The sequence below is a fragment of the Lepisma saccharinum genome, chromosome 10 (genome assembly GCF_977018435.1).
Source record: "Lepisma saccharinum chromosome 10, izLepSacc3.1, whole genome shotgun sequence".
Lineage (NCBI taxonomy): Eukaryota > Metazoa > Arthropoda > Insecta > Zygentoma > Lepismatidae > Lepisma > Lepisma saccharinum.
Window position 1 is genome coordinate 40,809,725 of NC_139238.1, and position 25,459 is coordinate 40,835,183.

Here is a 25,459-nt window from a genome sequence, read left to right on the forward strand (position 1 = left end):
TGGTCGCTTTTTCTCTGCAGTAGATGTTCACAAAGAATGCAAATTGTTGATTTTGACCTACCTCAAAGTGAGGTACTGTGTATCAAAAGTAGTGGAAATCCATAGGAGCAAAGTCAAGGCTTGATCTGATATGAAACGATACATATATTGCTGGAGAAATGTTTTTATTTTTTTTGTTGGTTTGCTTTTTCTTTGATGGAGAGAGTCCGATATGAGTTATATTATTGATAGAAATTGTAAATACAGTTCATCTAGTACAGGCAATAATTTATTCAACGCTAAACCATAAATCGGTACATAAACAACAAAGTGTGATTGAATCACCTTTAGCCATTTCTAACTGTAGATTCTATTATTAGTTGGTACTTAGTAGGAGGAATAGATAATCACAAATTGAAGTACTACTGAATCACAGTTCCATTTGTAGTTTTGTTATTTAGCCTCGCCACTTTTATTTTCTGCCACGTTTAGCTAATCGTGACGATGGGGGTGAGTGATGATTAGATAAATGAAGGAACACCCACAGAGAACCGAGCCGGGGAATAATAATTGTGTTTGTGAAATATGAATCACATAGATTGAATTATAATTACATAGCACTACTGGGTTCGAATCCTTGGGTGAGTAACTTCATGATGTCACCCTGTTCATCCTGTGACTTGATGTAGCCCCATGCATAAAAGTCAAGAGCTGTGAGATCCGGAGATTGTGGTGGAGTGCAAGCGACCTTCAAGTTCACTCACCATCTCATCAATAGGCGTCTTATTGGGGGAGAGGTTTAAGAGGGATCGGAGCGTGACATCACCCCCCACTCCAAAGTGTCGTGCAGTACTTTTGTGACTAGACCTGTTGATAATGTCGCCGAGTTGGCAACTCTGTGTGGAGATATATTATTCACGTGTACGGAAAGTAGGGGAATTTGTGAGAAGTTTTCACTGTCTCTGAAGACCTTGGCTCGCCTTAATAAATATTAAGATTGGGTGAATCGAAGAGATGATGCAATGTCAGTTTGATTAATGCTCTTGTCGTGGACAAATAAATTGAACGGCGAAGGCGAAAATTTGTGAATATATGAAAGGAACCGTCGAGTTTTGAGAGGAAGAAAGAAAGACTTCATACAAATTCTTCTGCGTTCGATATTGACTCGCTAACGTCATTATCTATGTGAAGTGCTGTAGTTCCAAACTTTATCCAGGGTGCACGCTAAGTTTCATGAAATGTTAAGTGGAGACCATGTTTAAGTTAATTTTGGATTTTTTCCATTAAAATGGATGACATCAAATAACTTTATCAAAAAAATTCCATTCATGTTAGAATGCATTTGAATACAAGTTACCACAACTGACATAACAGAAACAACTTAAAATAGAGAATTAATTTTTTAAAACAAAAAATATTCATGAAAAGTATATTTTAATGATTACATTTCAACCTTGTTGATATTGCTTTTGTGACTTGTCAGTTTTTATACTGTTAATAACTTCATAATTATGCTAATTACACTAAAAATTTGGAAAAACACTTACATAAAAAAGCTAAGAGAAATGAATACTTCATGTAGTCCGCCACTAGTTTTGCAGGAAAGAGAAACAGGGGCTTACACGAAACTTTAAAATCTCAACTTATGTTAAGTCAAACTTCTAGCCGGCCCACATCGCAGAGTGGTTAGCACATCGCGCTATGACGCCAGGGGTTCCGGGTTCGAATCCCGGTCTGGGTATGGATGTTTCTGAGTATCCATTCATCAATTTCATCATATCATCACTCATCCTCTTCTTATGGCCTCTCCGATGGCGCAGTGGTAGCGTCGTTTCCTTGTAATCAAGGGGTTGCGGGTTCGATTCCCGGTAGAGGCACATAGTGGTTCGGATCCCACTTTAAACTGTAGGTCCAGTCCCGATTAGCCTTATCGTGCATAAAGTGGACTTAAAACACTAAATCAATCAATCAGTCATCCCCATCTTCGCAAATTAGCCAAAAGTGGCACAAAAAGCGAAGTAAAATAAAGCAAATCAATCAAACTTCTACATTTGTTTTGATAATAAAAGACATATCTCATATTACTCAAGACCTGTACAAAGATACCAACCAAGTTGGGAAAGGTTCTGCCTGTTGAAATTAACTGTACGCGATTTTCAAAATTATTACGGTCAAGTGATGTTGATAAAATGCTGACGCGCATTCATACCCTCTCCCTTCTCAACATTATGTTTCCGATCACGTGAAAACATAAGAATTTGAGATCACTGGAGTAATGGCCAAATGACATAAATAATTATAAACGGAACGAAGATAGGAGGTATGTACGTATTTGAGCAGAACGTATACGCTCATGAATAAGATTAACCAGAGGTTATACGGCTTGTACCGCTGTATACCCTGGACTGCAACCCTACGTATGTGTCAGGGCTTTCATTTTATATGAGCTGGGACATAAATTCGCAAAGGTCTAGGGGAAAGATATTCACAAGTAAAGGGTCCACAGGAAGATGATGTCATTTTTTATGTTGGCATACCTGAACGGGGCTTGTTCATGTTATCTTATACATTATCTAATCTTCCTTGAAAGCGAACTGGACTTACTGATAAGGAATGAAATAACTGAAGGCGTAGAAAGATTCAAGTACCTGGGAATAATAAATAACCCAAACAGTATGAGTAATGCTGTGTATGATAGAATACAGGCACCGATCAGACAATATTTTCTGTAATGCCAAAAGGTCAAAGAAGAGGTAAAGCTATCCCCTGTCCATTGCTTTGATTGATTGATTGATTTGATATTTTAAGTCCAGTTTATGCACAGTAAGGCTAATCGGGACGGACCTACAGTTTTAAGTGAGATCCGAACCACTATGTGCCTCCACCGGGTATCGAACCCGAGACCCCTTGATTACAAGGCGACGACGCTACCACTGCGCCATCGGGGAGACACCTGCCCATTAGAGTGGAGTGAAGATGGGCTAAAAAAATTTTTTTTGAATTTTAATTTGCTAGATATGTCAAAAGGTGCCAATGGATCAATAGAACACTGTGTAAAAATTTCAAGACTTTTGAACAATATTTTGATCGCCCTTCGCAACCTTTTATTTTCAATACTAAGTGACAATAAAACGATATAACGATATAGTCAGTCAATTGTGACTATTAGTCAGTTTAGTCACCTTAAAACTCAGTTAATGCAATCAAATGCCACAAACAGTTACAAGTTGAAGAGAGACAAGTCACGTTTCGACTCGAACATCGGCATTAGCTGTCAAGAAGCGATGCGTGCACAGATGAAGCCATCTCGCGATTTCTGTCGACAAACAGCTTTCGCCGCCTCGGTCACTAGGTTCACGTGTCTTTCCACAGCCTGTGTGTGTTTGGGGAATTTTGAGAAGGTGAGAGTTGGAGTCACCTCCGTCGTGATGAGATCTTTGAGCTCAGTGTCTGTCATTGCCTTGATTACGGGAGGGTCCGAGATAGGGCAGACTGCCCAGTCGATCATGTCGAAGTGTTCCACGGCGTCGAAGTTGAGTTTTGCGGGAACCTTAAACCTCCGTATTTGTCCACTGGGGTCTGCTGCAGCTCTCGCCTTCATCACTCGTCGCAGGCCCAGCTAACATATGTGTGGTCGATGGTCCGTCATCACGGCCAGGAGCAGATTCTCCGGGTGAGCGAAGTATGCATTGCGATGAATGACGGGGCCAACGATATTCTCGTGCTTAGGGCTGAGGTATCGTGACTTGAAGAGCATCTGGTGAAGGTGTCTAGCTCCATCTTTGCATGACCAGTGGGCTTTTATGGCGAACCACGTTGGAGCATATACGCGAATGATGAACGTCACCAGCGTTTTCAGATTCTCTGACGGTTCCATGTCGCTTACATATAATCGGAGGATTCGATTGGCTGTCGTTATCCATCGTGAGTGATTCAGGCAACCAGGGTTTTGCATTTCCAGATTGACCCTACGTTCACCTTTGCTGATGCTATTGCACGTTTCCAGTAGATAGCGCTGATCTGTGTTCAACTCCTTCGGGTCAACATTGGACAGTTGCTCTGTCAGCTGCACTGGTGCAAATGAGGAGACAGCTTATTCGCTACACGTCACTAGCCACTTTCCGATATCTCCAGAGAATCCGCGAGGGCCAGTAGTCGTGCCATCGAGTACCTGGAATAGCTCATTGGCATGGAGCAGACATACCAGCAGCCACTGCAGAGAACGCTCGAATGTTTCTTCCAGTCGGCGGATAACGCCTGCTGTGTGTCCCGTGTTCACATTTGTGCCTTCCCACCCTACAACTTTAATGTTCTCTGTCTGCGCATTCCGCTCTTTGAAACTAGCGACTATTGACTCAGCTATATCTTTGCTGGAGCCTGATGGCGGAGTCGTGTGGCTGAAGTACGAAAAACCCGGATCTGCGATGATGCTTATGTGTTCTTCCGTGAGGGTTTTACTGTGGTACTTGTTGTCGTCGCCGAGAACTTGTGTCAAAGTTTGATCCTTGCGGCCATCAAAGAATACTCCCCCTATGCCAGTGTGAGTGTGGTCAAACTGGTCATCATTCTGCTGGAGTTCCTCACGAGTTTTGCTGCGTTCTCGGCGGATCTTGCTTCGATCGATTGCTTTAGATCGGTCGATTGGCGACACGAGACCAAGATCATGCAGAACTGATGTTGCTAATACTGCAGCCGATCTATCCGAGACTCCGATCCGATCGCAAGCTTTAGCGAGTGAAGATAGAGAGATTGTCATTTTCTTACATTGGCGATTCTGCTTTGGCTAAGTCTTGACTGATTCTGTATCTGGAACGTAATCATCGCCAGTGGCACTGACCGATGGCTACGTGTCATCTTCGGCACTGTCGGCAGAATCGGCTTGACCTTTGCTCTCAACGGTCCTCTGCTTCTTCATTCGTTCGAGATTGGCTTCCTCTATACCGCCCATTATCATCTTTCTTGGTCCTCTCTCGTCTTGAAGGGAATGGCGTTCCTTTGCCGGAACTTGAATTCTTTCGCGCATTTGCAGTTGGAAACCATGTCGAAGCACTTGCATTTGCTGAGATCAAACAGACTGTTACCTCTGTCGCGAAAGTCCGTTAGTCTCCGTTGGTAGTTGGGTTGGTCCTTTTTCCCTTTGTAGACCTTTAGGATTGTGTTGTATTTGTCGTGGAACGATCTGAGTTTTTCAATCGCTTGCGCGTGAGTTACTGTTGGAAGTGAGGCCCTTTCCCAGATCTCCTCGACTTCATAGCACAGTTTGCGAGATATGTCCAAAAATGATGGGTATTTTCCATTGTCCGTCCTCAGGTCTGGTCGCAGTGGAATATATTTCTTCATGAGATCGGTGTAGGTCGGCAAAGTATTGGTCGGTAGGTTTCGTGAAGCGCCAAATATCTCTTGTAACTGCCATCTCTCTGAAAATGGAAGTTCTGGGGATGGGGATAAACGTGTGTTGTATAGGTAAGCTATAGGGCAAATGGCACATTTTCCATAGTCTAGCTTCTAAAAATAAAAAAATAAAAATTTTCACTCCACCCTACTATACAACACACGCTATCCCCAGGATGTCCTTGGGATATCCTGGGGACATCATGTTATCCTCAGGATATCACCATACAATGTATAGGTATGCTTAAGATGGCCAAAACCTTTTTAATAAGTAGCTCGCTTAGATTCGCTACTTAATAAGCCATGCTGAAATCAAGCTGAATCAGGCTAGAAAGTCATAAAAAGGGTTAAAATGCCAATTATTTCAATAAGGTGAAGGGCGATCAAAGAGTTGACAGAAAATAATATGATTTTGCAGGATTCTTACTATGGACAAATGGCACATTTTCCATACTCTAGCTTATAAAAATATATTTTTTTTCACTCCACCCTACTGCCCATTGCAACGTACCGTAAAGACATATGGGGCATGTGGTGGTAGGACCAATGGCGACCCTTAATGGAGGTGATGTGATCAGCATCACTCTCCGCCCTGCAGTAAAGAACCAGACCTAGGTATATTAATACTCACTTGGCCACACCACGAGATAGAACAGCGCTGTATAATAGTAAAAGTGCTCCAGGGCCTGGATCTTGCTGGAACTGGAAATAAAATTAAATGGTATTACACATATCTTTATAATAATAATAATAATAATAATAATAATAATAATAATAATGATATAGTTCTTGGTATCAAGAACATGGAAATAACAATATGACTTACAGTAAGATATAGTTAAAATAGACCGTACTGAACCTTTTGACTTGCATCAGAAAGGTTGTTTTCCATAAAATCTTGCCAGAAACCGCTATGATATTCCAAATTCTAAAAAATTACATCTGTTTAGAATTCATTCTAAAGCATTTCGTGGCACCACTTTAAACTGTAAGTCAAGTCCTAATTAGCTTATCTGTGCATAAAGAGGATTTAAAACAACAATTAAACAAACATGAAGATTCACTTGAATTCTTTAGACGGAATTCTAAACTGAAGGAATTTTTCAAAATTTCAAATATCATAGCGGTTTCTACAAAGAAGGGAATTCGGCATATTTTGATAGGTTCAATTACTATTTTTATTTTTGCTTAAATTAGAGTTGTATATGAAAAGGAATTATATATTTTTTGGTTACATATTTTAATAAAAATATTCCTAGTAATTCGCCCAACTGCAAATTTATTATTAATAAAATTTTGAACTCTTCTCGGATGTTCTGTCCATTAACCCCTGCTTATATCCTAGTGGTTGAGCAACCAAATCAACAAGAGAATACCTCTGGTTGCATAATACGCAGGCGTTTCAAACTGATCAGTGAGATACTCGTTCAGTAACGCCACAGATAAGCAGATCTTCATCTAAGGCAGGAAAACCGCTGCACGGACCTCCGACTGGGAACGGCCCCTCGCAAGAAGTTTCGAAATAATACGTTAAGAGACGCTGAGAGGCACTACTCGAAATCTTGCTTCCACTTCTTCTGCCACAAAAAGACAAGACTGCTAAATTTCAACGCTCGGGTGCTAAGCCTGACGTCATCGAATTCCGAGACAGCTTTCACCTAAAATCACCACGGAAATATTTCGTGAACAATAATAAATATTAAAAAACTGCTTTCGCATATATATATAGGTGTGAGAGGGGATCATGAAATTAGAGGAAATTCGATTTTCAACACAAACTTAGTTTTTTTTTTTAAATGGAAACACCATTATATTTTCAGCTCATTTGAAAGTACGGAAAAAATCATTAAGAATGGCGTTTGTTACATTGTAAAACATCAAACAGTTCTCAAGTAATTGTAACGTGAACTTGACGCTTGAAACAAACATTCTCACAATTTGATTCGTGTGTCGTAACATACATATCCCCTTTTTTATGCCATTCGGGTATCGTAACAAACATGTTACTCATCTGCATACTATGCGTTGTGCTTAGGAAAGTTGTTCCAACAACTGCGAGTTACAATAAAATGTGTAGTTTGTACATAAGTAAGCTTTGACAAATTATCTAAAAGGTTATGATACATCTTTCTGAGTTAACAAATATTTGTTAATTAAAAAGTATAAATTTTAAATATTCCGCCATGAGTTACATAGATAAATGTTAGTACATTTATAATTTTTTAATTGGCGTTCATTTACGCGTATTTACGTCATAATTTTTATTACATTGAAACAATCAACTCTTCTCGTTTGGTCATGACAACTTTTAAACTTTGTAGCTTATACATTTCTTCCTTCAATTTTTCAAATTTATCAAATAAAGCAAGGGCGTAACAAAGTGCACTAATTAACAAGACGTTTGTGATAATGTACGTACGTCAGAACTGTTGCTGAGAAAATAGTATTTTGAGACTCTGAAAACGCCGGGATGATACTTATCTATGGCGAGTGAAGGAAAAATGCAGCACATACGTGCAGGCAGTATGCGCGACGGCATTTGCGCTTGGCTGTGCCGACAGGCATAGGGAAAGATGAGCCTTCACGCTCAACTTCAGGTTACATTTACTTGAGAACTACTTGACGTATTACAATGTAACAAACGCCATTCTTAATGATTTTTTCCGTACTTTCAAATGAGCTGAAAATAAAATGAGGTTTCCATTAAAAAGAACCTAAGTTTTGTGTTGAAAATCGTACTTCCTTAAGTAGTTGAACGTATTGTGTCCACTAATTTCAATATTTATTGTTGGTCACAAAATATTTCCGTTGGTAATTTTAAGTGACTCACCCGGTATATATTTATCTGTGACCAAACTGATCCCTTTCCACGATATTTCTTGGACAAATCGTGATCAAGGTTCTCTCCAGTTGAATGTGCGACGGGAATCATTTTGCATATTGAACCTTGACTTATCTGTGAAGAACACGTTCCTCCATTCGTTCAGGGTCCAATTTCGATGATGCTGACTCCACTGTAAGCGGGCCCTTCTGTGCACTGGATCAAGCGGAACACACATAGAGACCAGCTGTCCTGAGTCTCCGGTACACATTTTCTTTTTTCTTTTTTTCATCAACAGCCTATCGGGTTGGGTAGGTTTGGATGTTCCTTTTCTGCTTTTATCTCACTCGAATAGTTGGAAGTAACAACTCCTCCTGATAAAAGGTGTGAGGGGTACTTTGGTTGGAGCAAGACGTGAGCCTGGGACATACATTTTCGCGAACAGACACCATCGTAGTTTACCGAAATCTTTGATTTTAGTGTCAGGTACATATACTATATGAATGAATTTCTTAAAAATCATGTCATCATATTCGGGGTGTAAGAGACACCCAAATGTCAACCTCACTTCCACGTAGTACACCCTGAACTGCATTTTGCAGACTAACAATGCTCTGGCGTCCGGACCCATCGGATATTAGTTGCTTGCTCTCCGTATGTGTTTGTGATTGTCCTTTCATCTATTTCATGCCAAAAGTAGCAGAAACTAGAAGTAAAATAAATCAATTCATTCTTTCATTCTGTCGTCTTGTTCATCGAATCCAGGAGAACCAAGTTTTGTAAGAGATTGAAGCACATCATCTTCTGCGCCATCAAATACGTTCAACAACCACTTCTTTGCCTTCTTTGCAAACTGGGATACCATTAATATTGTGAACGCTGCCACCAAAGTGTCCCTCGCACCTTTCACCAGAAGAAGTTACTTCCAAGTACTGGAGTGAAATAAAAGCAGAAAAGGAACATCCAAAACTAACCAGCCCAATAGACTGTTGAAGGGAAAAAGAAGAAAATGAGGATGACAAGAAGATCATTCTTGTCATATTCACCCTACCTAGAGCTTCAGCGGCCCGACCCTGTGGCCGAGTGGTTAGCACATCGCGCTGCGACGCCAAGGGTCCAGGGTTCGAATCCCGGTCGGGCTTGGTTGTTTGTGAATGTCCATTCATCAATTTCATCATTTCATCACTCATCCCCATCTTCGCAAATTAGCCAAGAGGCACAAAACGCGAAGTAAAATAAACTAAATCAATCAATCAATCAATAGAGCTTCAGCGAATATTACAGTTTATATGTGGTTGCGGTAAGAGGATATGTTGATGCATATGCCGAGATCAGTCCCTGCAAGGTACTGAACTGTGTTTTTGTAGTTCAAATGAAGAAAAGTGTGAAAACAATGACTTACAGGACAGATATTCAGATCAGAGTGACGAGGAATTTGACTAAGGTGACTGTATTGATGACATTATTTTTCCAAAATGATTACAGCCTCTCTTTATCTTGATAACAGGTGAGCTGCTAAAATTTCAAAACACATTTCGGAAGTCACAGGTGGTGTTATTACTCCTTTACTTTAATAGTTATAATAATAGTAAAGATAACGATGATGATAATAATAATAAAAATAACGAATATTTTTTACTTGCTATTTATTAACAGAAAATTCCTCTGGAAAAATTTAATAATCGAACTCTAAATCAGGATATGGACAGTATTTTATGAGCAGAACCTCAACGACAACCATCTTGTATTTCAGACGTCATGTATGGTCTCTGACACATTTCCAACAAAACACCTGTAGTAACACATGATTGCATGCCTCCAAATCAAGGCATCTACCATACACATATCTTACCTTCGTGCAAAACCCCAATAAACTTACAAATGGTCAAAATTACTCCCAAAGGAGTTTAGGAAATATGGTCGTTTCTCTTTGTTAATGTCTGCAGAAGCAGCCGTCTTGGATGTATGACGTCACACAAGTCATGCGCTACAATAGTAGACGTCAACAAATATCACAGGCAGTAATTTTCTCCGTTTATACGCCAGAATGTCAAGTAAAGTGTAAAATACGTTTAGAATCCTTTCATAAAAGGACACAAAATAGTTTCACTGGATATTTTTTCATAACAGCGCGAGATACGAAAAAACTGTAAGAATCAATGTTATTCCTTTCTCAATTTTGAACAAAAAATGTAAGTATACAATTTTGTCGAAAACCACTCTTGAAGGAGTTATGATCGATTTTCTTAGTTAGTGCATGAAGTGGCAGCCATCTTGGATTTATGAGTCACACAGGCCATATGCCAGCACCATTGGTACTGATCGGAACATGGGATATATATAGCATATTGTTTATAGACGTTTTCCGAATTAAATGAGGATAATATCATAATAAATTAAAAACATATATCATTCGTTATTCATGTTACCGTCCTAGTTCGATAATAGTTCAATTTAGATAATTAATGTTCCACCAAATTGTTATCTTACTGGTATTTCCAAAAATACCTTAGTTCTCTGAGATAGGGACAGGATTAGCCCCTTTAATGCTGTTTCCAAACCCCAAAACATGCTCCTTGTAGTAGCATATAGCCACGTAATGTACATAGGACTATATTTCGGGATGGATCCGAGCCAAGTGTTTTCCATGTGATAATAATAATAGTAATAATAATAATAATAAAGTTTATAATTAATAGGTTGATGAGATCTAAAAAGCCAATTAAGTTAAATATAATAGTTTGCATACCACGTACTACTCACATTTTTAAATTTCTTATTGAAATAATCAGTTTTCATGTTTTTCTTTTTTCCGTTCTCTTTTCTTAACTGTAAGTTCAACAACATCCCAACCACCATAATTCACTGCTTTAAAATGATGGCCTCCCCGATGACGCAATGGTAGCGTCGTCGCCTTGCAATCAATGGGTCCCGGGTTCGATAGCCAGTGGATGCACATAGTGGTTCGGATCCCACATTAAACTGTAGGTCCAGTCCCGATTAGCCTTACTGTGCATAAATTGGACTCAACACACCAAATCAACCAACCAACTGCTTTATAAGGAAGGAAGACGATTTCTTATTCCTTCCCTTTCTCTTTCGAATGCAAGTGATAGCCAAAACATTCCAAATTTAGGCGTCTGGGAAGTTCATGAGGTGAGGTAACCGATGCATCAACAGACGCCGACAATGGAAGTTTATATTCATGTAGAAAACCTACCTATTTTTCGATGGAATGACTCACTCAAGAACACGAGGACTACAGTTGAATGGCTTATTGCAGAAAGGGACCTGAGTCACTTTTGCACAATTCTGAGAAAAACAAGAAAAATCGTATAATATCGATAGTGTAAGAAAGAACTGTACCGCTGTTGGCTCAAATATTTAGCATAAAGAATAGTTAATTTTGCAACCCTCAATGCGCCCCCCCCCCCCCCACGCAGTATGCTGCTACAGACAGTGGAGATGAAAAGGTTGTGACTCCGGTACCTTTCTGCAATAAAAGTGGAAACTTTGAGAAATAAGACGAGAAATATCCTAGAAACGCCCGTTTGTCGTTTCCACATAAGCTAGGTTAGGTTACAGCGCCTTGAATAACGTAGTGTGGAAAACGACCCAAGAAACTGGTTCCCCAGACGGATGAGAAACATAGATGGCAGTGCGATCAATGTCGGTGCTAATTTTCTTATGAAAGTAATGCGGCTTTGTTAGTTTTTGGAATATATTATGTAGATTTGTTTGTCTTGAAAGGCGGTACGTGAATTGATGGAAACAGTTATATTTGTGGAGTGATTTGCAATCACGAAATGACATTAATTTGGAAAGAAAAGTAAAATAAAATTAATAAATAAATAGCATGCGTAACACAAGAAGAAACATCGCAAAGTGATTCCGGACGTCAGGTGTTGGATTGTGTACTAGAGTTTTATTTTTCTATGTTATTAGAATATAAATAGTATCCTGAGAGATATTTCATACCGAGGCGACAAACCACAAGTGTCGCTTGGAAGCGAGCAGTCCGTAATCAATGCAGCCTTTCGAACCGTAGGGACACAAGTTCTGACTGCACCGTTTCCTCAAGGAGATTTTACACCAAAGCGACACGTGACAAACGATACGAGGATTTCACACCAAAGCGACACGGGTCCTTCGGTCCAAGGCAACTTTCACACCGAAGCGACACGGGTCCTTCGGTCCAAGGCAACTTTCACACCGAAGCGACACATGTTGCTTGGAAACGAGCCAATCAACAGCAACATTTCACATCGTAGCGGCATGACGGGAAGCACAGGCCAGCGTTCGGTTGGTGAAATCCTCAAGCGACAAGTGTCGCGTGCCCCTTGTCGCTTTGGTGCGCAATCTCCCTAAAGCAAGACACTTATTGAATCGCGCATGCGCGAACAACAAACCACGGCAACATGTTGCAAGCTATTGAGGAAATGGCCCAGTTTGAGCGACGCACAAGCGACAAAGCGACACGTGTGACTTATCGTGTCGCCTAGATCCGTTGTTGTAATGTGCGGTTTTTCGTGTCGCCTATCTGTTGTTCGCACAATTAGCAGCGAACGCTTGCCAATAGACTGAAGGCACCATGTCGCTTGTCACTTAGTTGGGAACTCCCCCTGTAGCGCGTCGCTTCGGTCTGAGCACCCTTCATTTAAGGAGCTTTCCGACCGAAGTAACAAGTAGCACGCGAATACGCCATATGAACGCGTCGTTTGCTGTTTGGACCCTCATGTGCAATGAATGCTATTTTACAGTCTGGAAGTGTGTGTCACTAGTGTGACAGTGTGAACATCCCGTGTCGCTTGTCCCATTGGTTTGAAAGTTTCCTTACACTCATGTCGATGGCACTAAGAAAGTTTTGTGGGGTTTCCCTTGTCGTTTCATGGAATTATCATTATCATCATCACCGCGATTAGTTTAAAGCGGAAGAAAAGAGACAGTAAATATCAAAAATACAAATGCTTCAGTGTGTATATCTTTAAAAGAAATTATGAAGATGATAATAATAATGAACCTAATTCATACACAAAAATGTAGTTGCCAAGAACATTCCACGCGTATTTTTTCTCCCGTATTATTAACGAAAGTATGACGATAACAGGACGTGGTCGACTGTCTAGAATGTTCGTTAATATCTTCGCGACCACTGTACCAAATATCATAGCAATTATCACATTCATAGAAATGCTTCATGTAAAAGAATCAGACGTTGCAGCGAAAACTCCATTTACTTCCATTATAAGCAGTCGAACATCAAGCACCGGGGTCAACAGCAGCGCCTCTAGCGGATCATTTTCGAATGGAACCAGCCAGAGCGCGCAGAACTGTGCCGTTTTCCACACTACGTTATTCAAGGCGCTGTAGTTAGGTTATGTTATGTTATATATGCCGCAGAAAATTATAGATTTATCAATAAATGACAGTGTACTGCACTTTCTGGACTTTATTGTCGGTGTTTGAAGTACAATAATGTACGAGCTCATACATGTATGTGTTATTCTAGTATGTACATCTGAGTCTGTTTCATTGCCCTGTGTAGTGGGGCCACTGAAGAATATCTTCATAAAATCCTTTGACGTCGTCTGGTACATACGACAAGGCAGTTCATGTGTCCTTCAAGTTAGTAAGCATGATCGGCATACGTGCAACTGGGAACGTACGTGGCGTAGAAATTACAATTCTTGCACCTTTGGACAGATAGAAGGTGTGAGACGTCAAACCTTTGATGAATTCGGAAACCTTGACAGTACCCTTATGTTCAACACAGTATTCAAAGTAATGATACTTGGAAATCTGTAAATACTGCCCATTCTTGTAGGAACACATGGTAGTTTTCACAGATGCCACATTATTTTGTAGATATGAGGCCACCACGTTGCGAAACCAATAATGTTACTGGTGTCAATAAGTTTGACAGTATTCTTACCACCCCGAGCTGCATTACAGATTAGCGTACACAGTTCGTACAACGTATAAATATGGCTAAGTTTATTGCAGAAAAGGACCCGAGTCAGTAACTCAGCTACCTTTCTGCATTAAAGTACACTTTTCACTGTGCATTTTCTTGGCTATATCCTCGTGTGACTGACGTCCTTTCTGCACTAAAAGATGTGTCTGTAACTAGGAAAATAAAAAATACCATTAACTCCGATACCTCAAAAATGTGACTCAGGTCCCTTTCTGCAATAAGCCATTCAGTTGTATTTCCATGCTTCCTTCTATATTCTTGTACCTAATCATAATATATCATACGTTTTCACTAACTGTGTGTTTGGAGAAAGAAATATATTGTGATAGAGTAAAACACCCATTTCAGAACAGAATCATGCGTAATGTTCCACAGGGACCTAAAAGAAATTATGAAATTTCCATCACACAAATAACATTTTGTTACAAAATGAAATCGTGTTGAAAGTTATACATTGGGCCCCTTATGTGGGGGCTCAACGGAGAACTGAGGGGCCCTTTCCTGTTTCGGCGCCTCTACTACATACAGAAAACTACTAGACAAGAAAGAAAACCAAATTAATGTATTCATTTGACTCTCCCATGTACAATGAAAATAACCAGAAAACGGTTTAAAATATTCAAACTCACTCTGTAATGCGGTATTTTTTATTGGTAATACAAAGTTATGAAAATATTATTTTGAAAATTTTCAGTTATTCTAAAATGGAATGGCCAGTGTTTATTTGTTTCAAGTTCACTCGTCTACTTTATGCAAGCCTACAGTTCAAAATTGAAATCCATAGAAACACACGCCACGCATAAATTCAACTTGTACAGCTAAAATACAAAACGTTCCTGCGCCACTATATAATACTCTGGTGTGGTCTCTATTCGGAAACATAAGTTCAGAATATAATGCAACAATGATTCAAACATTCTCGGATAGATGGCTCTGCATTGTTTACTGATACACATTAACAATGGTGAAAATGCATCTCCTTAGGAGCTTCGAATTGTCTATTATATTATTTTAAAAAATCATTTGCGTTTTTCAATTTTAACTGTAGATTAATTCTCGGGTGAGTAACTTATTTGTACAATGTACTAGCTTATTAATTAATTTTTACATTCGATATCTAGGACAGCCACAAGAAGCACAAGTTTCCCAATTATTAGAATAAAACGTAATAATAATAACATACCTTGCAGGTTAAAATCTCTTTCAAAAGATTGAGTTCGCGACTTTCAAAATGTCAGTTCCAATTCAACACCTTTTTTGTGTGTGTTTCTTACCAGCAATGAAGATGTTTTTAATTTTTAAAGGTTCCTGATTATTTCATGAAAGATTTTGGCTGTTGCTATGCTATTCCTTAATTTTTCCGTTTTACCTTTAGTATGATTCCTCCCAACGAATACTGCAAAAGGATATTTTCTCTGCTATAAAAATATCTCGATAGAATACTTGTCAATAGAATCGTTACAACCAAGAAGTGTCAGTGACTGTGACTTCGGAGGACCTCAGCAATTGCATCATCTCTACCAATGCAACGCACAAGAAAAGTCGGCTTCATTTTCAAATTGTGCTGCTCTGTCACCTGAACCAGGAAATTACGCTGTACCTGGTACAATATTTGTTTATGTGTTTTATCACATGAATCACAGTATATTTCAACATGTCAATTAAAAATCCTGTTATTAATTTGAAAACTCATAAACAAACTTCTATGTTCACCTACTACATTTCTTTTACAGTGTTCCACACACACACATACATATATAAGATATAGGAAAATCAACATGCATTTTGATAAAACATTCAAATGCTGACCAAGGTAAAATTTATTGTATACAAAGTATACACTAAAAACATAACATTTCCACCCTCTAATAATATTGAATTTATTGTGAATCTTTGTCTGAAGAAGGTCCTGTTTTAGTGTACATTTTTATACAATAAATTTTGCCTCGGTCAGCATTTGTATGTTATATTAACATGGAAACAACAGTGTTAGCATTTTGATGCATTTCCTAACCTGTAATCACCTAGATTTTGATATAATTATATATTTTTATATTCTATTACATAGATAGATAGATAAATATAAGTATGTATAAAATGTAGATGATTACAGGTAAAGAAATGCAACAAAAGCTTGATTATATTTTCTTCACCTCTTTGTTTTCAATCCACGAGAACTTCTCTTAGATTCTGAGCGAAGAAGTACTGGCTTACTTTTTTTTTACAATACATTTAGTCTTATTTGTTTTCAAAATTTCAAGTTAAAATCTTAGAATGTTCCATGTTTATTGTTAAATAGGGATATCCTGTAAGAAAAAGAACTGGTTCTCTCTGTTTCAACGTTTCAGATAAGTAAAAGTACAGCCAGTTCTTTCCTCAGCATTTCATAACCGTATTTCTGAGACCAGCATTTTCCAGTTTAAATCAATTCCGTTTTCCAAAAAAATATCCGGTGTCTTTCTTATATTAACGAAGGTATACTTTACAGACAATCTGTATTAACGGTGCAGTTATTGTAATAGAAATAATACCCCCCATGAGCACGAAAAATGAAAATCTGTATTAAAAAAAAAGTCCAGGCCGGGATTCGAACCCTCGACCCCTGGCGAAAGATAATTGCCGTCCATCGTTTTGTCTCTAGATCCTGAACCAATACATCCTCACAAAATGAATGAAAACTTTGTGAGGCCCACCATCGGGTGACGAATTCCAAGTCAGAGGGATCCTCCGTGTGTCCGGGCGTAGGCAAGTCGCCATCAAGCACGTAGCTATCATGTGGGACAAGCAAGCTGCACCCAAGAGCATGCACGGGATCGACCAAAGCCACCTATGCCACCGAGACCTCGATATTTTTAGCTTTCAATTGTTCCTTTTGAATCCCTCATTGTTGCCATCGCCCAGGGAGCACTCCTTCAATGCACAACAATTCGAAATCTTTCTGGATGGGTGGCCATCGTAATATCAGGTTCAATATACAACACCAAATTGAATAAACCACTTTGGACAAGGGCATGAGAAAGACAAAATCAAATATATACATCATAATAGAAATGATCGGGCCTAGCTACTTTTTCTAATTCTACTATAGAGCCTTCCCGATGGCGCAGTGGTAACGTCGTTGCCTTGTAATCAAGGGGTCCCGAGTTCGATACCCGGTGGAGGCACATTGTTTTTCGGATCCCACTTTAAACTGCAGGCTCGATTAGCCTTACTGTGTATAAAGTGGACTTAAACACCAAATCAAAATAAAAAATCTAATTCTAGTATAATATAACTCCTACAATGTAATACAATGTTAAATGTCCTGTTAGCACAACAGTATTGCCGAAATGAGAAAATATCAAATTAAAGCAAACCAAGACGAGAAGGGGGGGGGGGGAAGGCCACAAATAATAAAACTAATGTTCCCGAAACATCAACAGAAATACAAAATCGATTGATTACTCCTGTCTTGTCCTGACAAAACAAGACTCTTAACATTTTTACTGTGGCAGGCAGATATACTCCAAACGTTGAAATTTGAGATGCTATAGGAGAGAAAACCGTCTTCCACTTCGTGCGTCGAATCAAACTAAAGGTCTGGGTACTTCAACTACACCATCCCAATCCGAGCATTAGTGAAATTGGATGGCAAAATCCACGGCAATACATGTATAAGCTGCCAAGGATGGACGACTGATAACAGAACATCCATACCTGCTACATCTTATCCTGCCATGAGGTGAAAAACAAGGAAATCCAAACCGCGACAGTTGCGGGGAGGACCAAAATAACAAAGAAACTCCTACCATGTCGTCAGTGCAATGAAGATAATGAGTCAGAGCCCAACAAGGGCTGACACTCGAATAGAAACACAACCAGCCAAGATACTGACTTCACTTGACTTGACAAATTTACACAGACTGGGTCTCTACTTTAATAATTTATAAACATATATTTGTACATATCTCATAGTACGTCAGTGTCCTGCCACTTTCAACTAATAGCTACAATGACTACTAATGATGAGATGGAATATAAGAAAGATCCACAAAGAAACACCCAGACCAAAACTCGAAATTGGAGCCTCCAGTGGTGGTTTGGAGAAATGGATCAGATAATCCCTTAATACAGAAATCGCGTGGGGTGAGTTTAAGCTGAGTCTATGAAAGGCGTAACTAGAGGAGGGGGATGAGGAATTTCGAGCCACTCTATCTTCAGAAGTGGTGGATTCTAAAAATTGTTGGGAGTCAAACTCATCTCCCATTTGAAATATGAATTCAAAGAGGTGTAAATTGTTTCAACATGCATCTTGCTCAGACCTTTGTCCACCTGTAACAATCCAACTACATGGTACTTCTCTGGCCACTTCTTTGAAAGTTCATGACCGATGTTGCAATTAGAATCACTTGCAGAATTCGGAGTTAACTTTTGGAGAGTTTGTTGGAGTTGAGTTTTAAGTCTACTTTATGCACAGAAGGGCTAACCTCGACTGTACCTACAGCTTAAAGTGGGATCCAAAGCAGTATGTGCCTCCACCGGTTATCGAACCCGAGACTTCTTGATTCTAAGGCGACGACGTTACCACTGAGCCATCGAGGGAGGCTGGTATCGTCTATTTTGATGCCGGCGCGAGCCGTCAAAAGGAGGACAAAACACACTTTTCATAGTTGAAACGTTATTTTGTCTCTCTTTTGAAACATTTCAGGCACTAATAAACAGATCGCGCTTACTCCCGGCGCAGGGGCCACCTTTATGGCAGTGACCCTCTGTTGCAGCTTTTACCTACGAAGGAACTTGCGGTCAAACAGCCAATTAGACCTACCGCTTGGGCAAGAAGCGGCAACATTACAGAGTCCTCCTCTCCAATCGATTGATTTGCTTTATTTTACTTCGCTTCTTGTGCCACTTTTGGCTAATTTGCGAAGATGGGGACGAGTGATGACATAATGAAATTGATGAATGGACACTCACAGACATCCATGTCCAGGCCGGGATTCGAACCCGGGACCTCTGTGCTAAACCACTCCGCCATGGGGGCCGGAACCTCCTCTCCAAAGCAGCCAGCAGGGAAACAGGATTTTTGTTAAAATAACCGTCCTGCGCTGTGATTGCAGACCGGTTCCCTGAGCGGCGGCGTTATAGCAGTCGCAGTAGCCATTACAAGCGATTGTAGAATTTACATATAATTAGTGAATTACCCTGAAATTTATTTCTGTAATGTAAACATACAAATCTGATGAAATGAACAAAATAGGCATTTGTGGGAATAGTCGAACTCTAATAATGTGTGACCCTTAAACACACCTCCGCTCTACGTGCCTTCATGGCAGGATGCAATGAACATGGAACAGTTTCACTTTGGAGCAATGGTCATAGAGCCAAGCGATTAAAAGGATAATTTTCTGTTTGATATCCTAGTGGAAATTTGTCATTGTAATTACCATCAACGACCAAGTTCAAGCATCACTAGAGATGACTAGAAAGTTGGTTTAGTCAGGTGTTTGTTTGTTATTGCTCTTGTCCTCTGCGTTCCAAGAACTCGGCACCCTGTCTCTTTCCCATCTAAGATATCATCTTCTCTAACTTTAGTTGTCGTTATCCGTCACGAATGACACGGACACGCAGTAAAGACGAAGGTAAAGTTCCCGTATAGCACCGTGGCATGAAGGCACATTTACGGGATGTAGGTATAGGGAACCACCCTCCGGCCGCCTTTATCCCCCAGGGTTGTCCCCAGGTATCCATCTATTTGAGGCTGGGTGAGACCCAGAGCCACTATATGTGAGGAAAAAATTCAGACCTTAGATCACCGACTTCTGGAATTGAACCCCGGTTATTTATCTCGCGTGGCAGTCGGACGCTCAACCGACTTCATATATACTATAAGGAATACCCCTGTATGGTAGTATCCCCGTTTTTCACTTTTCTTTCTCAATTTTCACATTTATCAACTTTCTCTATATTCGCTCTATTCTCATTGGGACAAACACGAACATCCATGTCCGAACCAGAATTCGAACCCGAGACTCCTGGCATTGTAGCGCGCTGTGCTAACCATTCCACCACGGAGGTCAACACAGACTAGACCACCGCGGCTAGTATTTAAAATATTTATTGGACATTTTGCATATGCTATCTGATGACACTTCTGCAGAATGTCTGCACAAGACACCTGTAGAATGAAGACAACTTGTGAAATTTAAACAATAAAGGATAGAGACAAGAAAAAGGGGGGAACCGATATTCATGTCTTTTTAGGCACCAGGATATAAGCCCATACCGTCGAATGTATGCGGGTGGAGGCTGGGCATTCTTCGGCGGTTGCTCCTTTTATATATATTGTTCAACTGCCTAATTGGCATTACGGTGATATAGAGGTAGACACACTCGCTTTTAATTTCTGACCCAATATTTATTACGACAGCCAGAGCATACGGACCGAATATGGACAGGAAGAAGACCCCTCTCACTTACCTAACGCAATCTTTCTTCTTCCTGGTACTTCCTCACTTCCAGCACGCCTCTCTCTCTCTGGCACCACCTTCTCCCCACGGTCCCCCAAACGCAACTCCCGATCAGCCACGACTTCCTCCCGGCCAATGTCTCCCAGTCAATGTCTCCCAGTGTCCATTACTCAGCAGTGACATTTCCCGATCGGAAGTCGCACCTGTATTTCTATTTCAAGATCTCCTTCTCTGTCCACATTCTGCCGGCCCTAGGCATCCACTTTGTGGCTTCACTTTTACATAAATACACAGATACAAATATGAAGTACACAATGTTGAACTATTCTCTTAGAAAGTCTATTATTCTGTCCATCACCCTGTATGCATGTCCACTAATTAACTAATATCGATGTTGTTTGCAGGTCGCTGCGGTGAAGGTTGTTGGAATCCAGATGCAGTTCCATTTTGTCTACTAGCACCTTCCTGCTCTATTGAAGTGTGCGAGGGTGTCTTTACCATGTTTTGAAATTGCCGTGCTAGTTTGTGTACAACAGAACGCAGCACGTGCCATTGAATGCCAGGGGGAACAGCTGACGAGAGCACGCTTTGCTCGCCTGAGGTCGTCGTACCGCTCGAAGTACGTCCTTGCAGGTTTACCTGTGGATCTGGACATTGTCCGTGTGGTCGTTCCTGAAATGCATCGATGGAAGTCCTTGCGGCCGCTGCTGAATAGCTCGGAATGTGTCGGGGCAAAGTTTGCTGCCGTGTCGCCGGATCTGACAAATACCGCCGAGCCAGCTGCAATTTGGAAACCTCGTCTGTTTCCTGTCTTCTTCTAGTTTCCACTAATAGTTCCTTTCTATCAATTCTGTTCAAAAGCAAAGTCAAATCTTGAACTGAATCGATTTTTCTGTCCGCCACTACTTCGAGGTATTTGGTTCGAAGCCCATGCACAATATAATATATCACATGAGATAGTTGTAACTCTGGGAGAAATCAACGTATCATCGCTTTCTTACGAATGAGATATGTTTCTGGAGACTCGTCTAGTTTCTGTACTTCTTTTCGAATCACGTCTTCTATGAGGAGACACTGATTGCTATCGCAAAATGTCGTATATATACTATTCTTAATCTCTGCATACGTCTTCTCTGCGTACCCCGGTTGCGATTTCTGTGTCGTGATCCAATCGAGAACTACTTCCGTTAGTGCCAATGGCAACATGGCTTTCTTTTTGGCAGCAGTCCAATTGTGGACATCTCCAATATTTTCAAATTGGAGAAAGAAATAATAGATCTGTCCTGGGCTTCTTCCCGAAAAAGTTGGAGTTTTATGAAAGGTAATAACTTTACGGCCATGTCCGTGGTGGGATTAGGATGTCCTAAATTTTCTGAATAATGAATTGAAACAATCGCTTGTTGAAGCTCTCGTTGTCTCTCCGCTTGCAGATGTGTTAAGCGACCTTCTGTGATGGGCGTACTTGTGACGACGGCATTCGCTAAATCTTCTATCAAATTCAGAGGAAGAAGACCCCTCTCACTTACCATACAGCACGCCACACACACACACTTTCTCTCTCTCTCTCTCTCTCTCTCTCTCTCTCTCTCTCTCTCTCTCTCTCTCTGGCACCACCTTCTCCCAACGATCCCCCAAACGCCACTCCCGATCAGCCACGACTTCATCCCGGCCAATGTCTCCCAGTGTCCATTACTCAGCAGTGACATTGCCCGATCGGAAGTCGTACCTGCATTCCTATTTCAAGATCTCCTTCTCTGTTCATATATATGCTATCTGATGTTCGTTAACCTGATTTCTTCCAGACACACCTCCTTAACTTTTGATTTTCTTGGAGCTTCTGAATGTCCATGGTTCTTCACGTGTTAAATGTGCTGCTCTTCCATAGGTGGTGGACCATCCCAAACTGCAAATGTGGTTAGTGGAGCAGAATATGGTATGTCCGAATTAGTTTGACCACTTGATCCTAAATCCCATAGGCCTAAACCTCGTACCTTACAGGGTGTCCGAGAAAGAACTGGTGAAAAGCAAACATCACATCAGTGAAACTAATGCAAAGTTTACTTTATTGGAAAGAAGACCCAAAAGGTTATATGGGATGCACTTCAAGTAAGCTTGGAGTAGTGAAGAAAAAATGCAATTGTTCTCTATTTTTCTCTCTTACTATTTTCTCCTCTGTTCACCTGCTTTATCTATCTTCCTTCTTTCTCTGTTCCGCTGTACTTCTCCTCCGTTTCTTTATCGTTGACTCTTCTGTGTTCCTATAGCTTTCTCCCAAATTCTTAAATCTCTCTTCTTGTTTCTTTATACCTCTTCGTGGTTATACCTCTACTGAGTAATTTTGAACAATCGTACGCTTCCTACGTTACAAATTGTTGCATTGTGGCTTCAAGCAGCCATGATTGTGAGCATACGGAATTCAAGCTGGCGGGTGGGAGGTACTAACACAGACATTCGTGATTTAAAACAAACATGAAGTTCGTGCGAAAGATACGTGTTGGATATTTCCTTGCAAACGACAGATAATAAAATTAGTCGCAAACATGACGGCTTTGGGTATCTTGACGTAATATGAACCATAGGGTTACCCCCACATCGTATGACAGTCGCTTGAGAATTTGCTACGAGCTGCCTCGATCACTCCAGACCATTGTGCGTTGAGAATCGCTACATATTTTTTTTTAGTTTGGTTTCAAATCTGAGGAAGACGCTGATAACAGATTGAAATGTAACGTTGTTTTTTTTTACTGAAATATACTGCCTTGGTTACAGACCCAAAGCTAGACAGGGTCCAGAGAAGGATGAGCCCCCCTGGCACTGCGTCAGCCTACTTGATATTATGTCATTAGTTAAAACTATTTTTTGTATAATTTGTTTGCTGTGAAAAATGAAAATGCAAACAGCAGCTATTACATTCATTCATCTTGTTCATGAGCCTAAGTCTAGGTAGAAGATTCTCTAGACTTTAGAAATTCTTTTTTTAATGGAACTTCTTTATCTGTATCTTCGCTGCCCCTTCCACATCTGCGTCAAATACCAACAGCACCAAATTTTCGGGAACGAAGGGGAGTTTTATTGCTTCGCGCAGGGGTGGAATGTACTGTAGGCACTATGATTTAATATTGTGTATTTTTTCTTCTATGATATAAATATCTGTATCATCAAAAGTAGTATGGAGTGTGTAGCAAGGGATGTAGTCAGTAGAAGCCAATTAACACTTTAAGAGATGTTTTAGAATATAGAAAAAACTGTTGTATTTGCATGATATTTCAAAATTTTACGATTTAAATTAACTGGATGAACCCCCCAACCCCCCCCACCCACACACACATAATTTACCTTTATTTAATACTGTTAAACCACAGATAAAGATATATATATATATAAAAGTTCGACAAATATTAGTTGTTGCTGACTAATTATAATTCAACTAATATTAATCGGATAAGTAGTCGACTAATTAGTCGATGATGAAAATTAGTCGATGGTGCCCATCACTAGATAAAGTGGTTCGGATCTCCGTCCAGTACATATCTATATATCTGTGCATAAAGTGGACGTAAAACAAAAACGAAAAGAAAGCTTAATTGGGGGATAGTGTCCTCCTGCAACCCCACTCCCACTGCCCATCACCATTCATCCTTCCTCATGCAGAAAAGCGACCATAGATAATAGAAAAACTAAATAAGCCTTCATACTAGTAGCGAAAGTAACAGAATCGATGTAGAAGTAGGGAACTTTACAAAATATATATACACTAAAAAAAACTATCGTTTGCTGCAGAAATTTCAGTAACTCCTGCATTTCTTACAATATCATGACACACACATACTCACTTATTTCAACCGATAACGACGCTTGAAAATTGGAACACTTACTGTATGTATGACTGTAATAACACAGGCCTTCCACCATCTTTTCTTATCATGGGCAAGATCTATTCAGTCTTTTCCATCCTTTCCGATTTCCTTTAGGTCCATCTCAAAGTTATTCCTTCATCTTCGTTTTGGTCAGAATATGAGGATATGTATCACCTCGATTATCCGTAAGCGTTATTGTTGACAATTTATTGATACTGTTGCTGCATGAAAACATTTATCTCAAAACGCCAAGAAGAAATTTTCGCTACAAACTACAGGAATTTTGTAGCTTCGATACAGCTACAATTTTAAGAATGTAGCTCCGCTACAATCAATGCGATACTTCCAACCACTGGTAAATTGCTGACATGTTTCTTTGAAAAATACCCGATTTTCTTAAGGTTTTTATTAGCCGTTTACTATCATTTTGACCCTAAATTCACACTTACACCCGCCTAAATAATATTCTTGATCTCCCACCTCAATGGAAAAATCTAGATAAACCCCTGACTTTATCTTTTCCTTGAATACTGAACGACAAGATATTCAAAAGTTACTGTTCGTCATTCAAAAATAATTCAAACAACCAACGTTTAGTTCGTCGCCGTTCAGTTTTACGAAAAGGGTGTAAGACTGCTTTCCAGAGACATTGCTGCGATTATTGAATTCAGTCACTAACGTCTTTTATATCTATTGAGATCAAAAATGTGAAAGAAACGCAAGATAAATAAAACCACATATAAACGATTTATCTCGATGCTACGCACAGAATATCTGCGGTAAATTGCTTGAGTGTTCCTTGAAAAAGTACTAGTTTTTATAACGTTGTTTTTTCAGTAACTTCCTATCTGTTAGGAATGAGTATAATAGTCAGGTATTTTCCAGAATCTATTCTTTACATCGGTGTACATCATTCTATTGTTTCCTAACCGCTAGTAAAAGTCACACCTTTGAGGCGTTTTCAATGGCAAAGCACTGAGGCAGAACTGAG

At 39.9% G+C, this 25,459-nt stretch overlaps 1 protein-coding gene across 2 annotated transcripts in view; it reads right to left on the bottom strand.

Moving 5' to 3' along the window:
• Nucleotides 1-25,459, bottom strand: part of LOC145994335 (inactive ubiquitin carboxyl-terminal hydrolase MINDY-4B-like) — a 439,761-nt gene that overhangs the window by 62,994 nt on the left and 351,308 nt on the right. For both annotated transcript variants that reach the window (XM_083130448.1, XM_083130449.1), the window contains one exon: nucleotides 6,002-6,072. In XM_083130448.1, coding sequence (XP_082986574.1) covers nucleotides 6,002-6,072 — 71 coding nt within the window. The remainder of the gene's footprint in view (nucleotides 1-6,001; nucleotides 6,073-25,459) is intronic.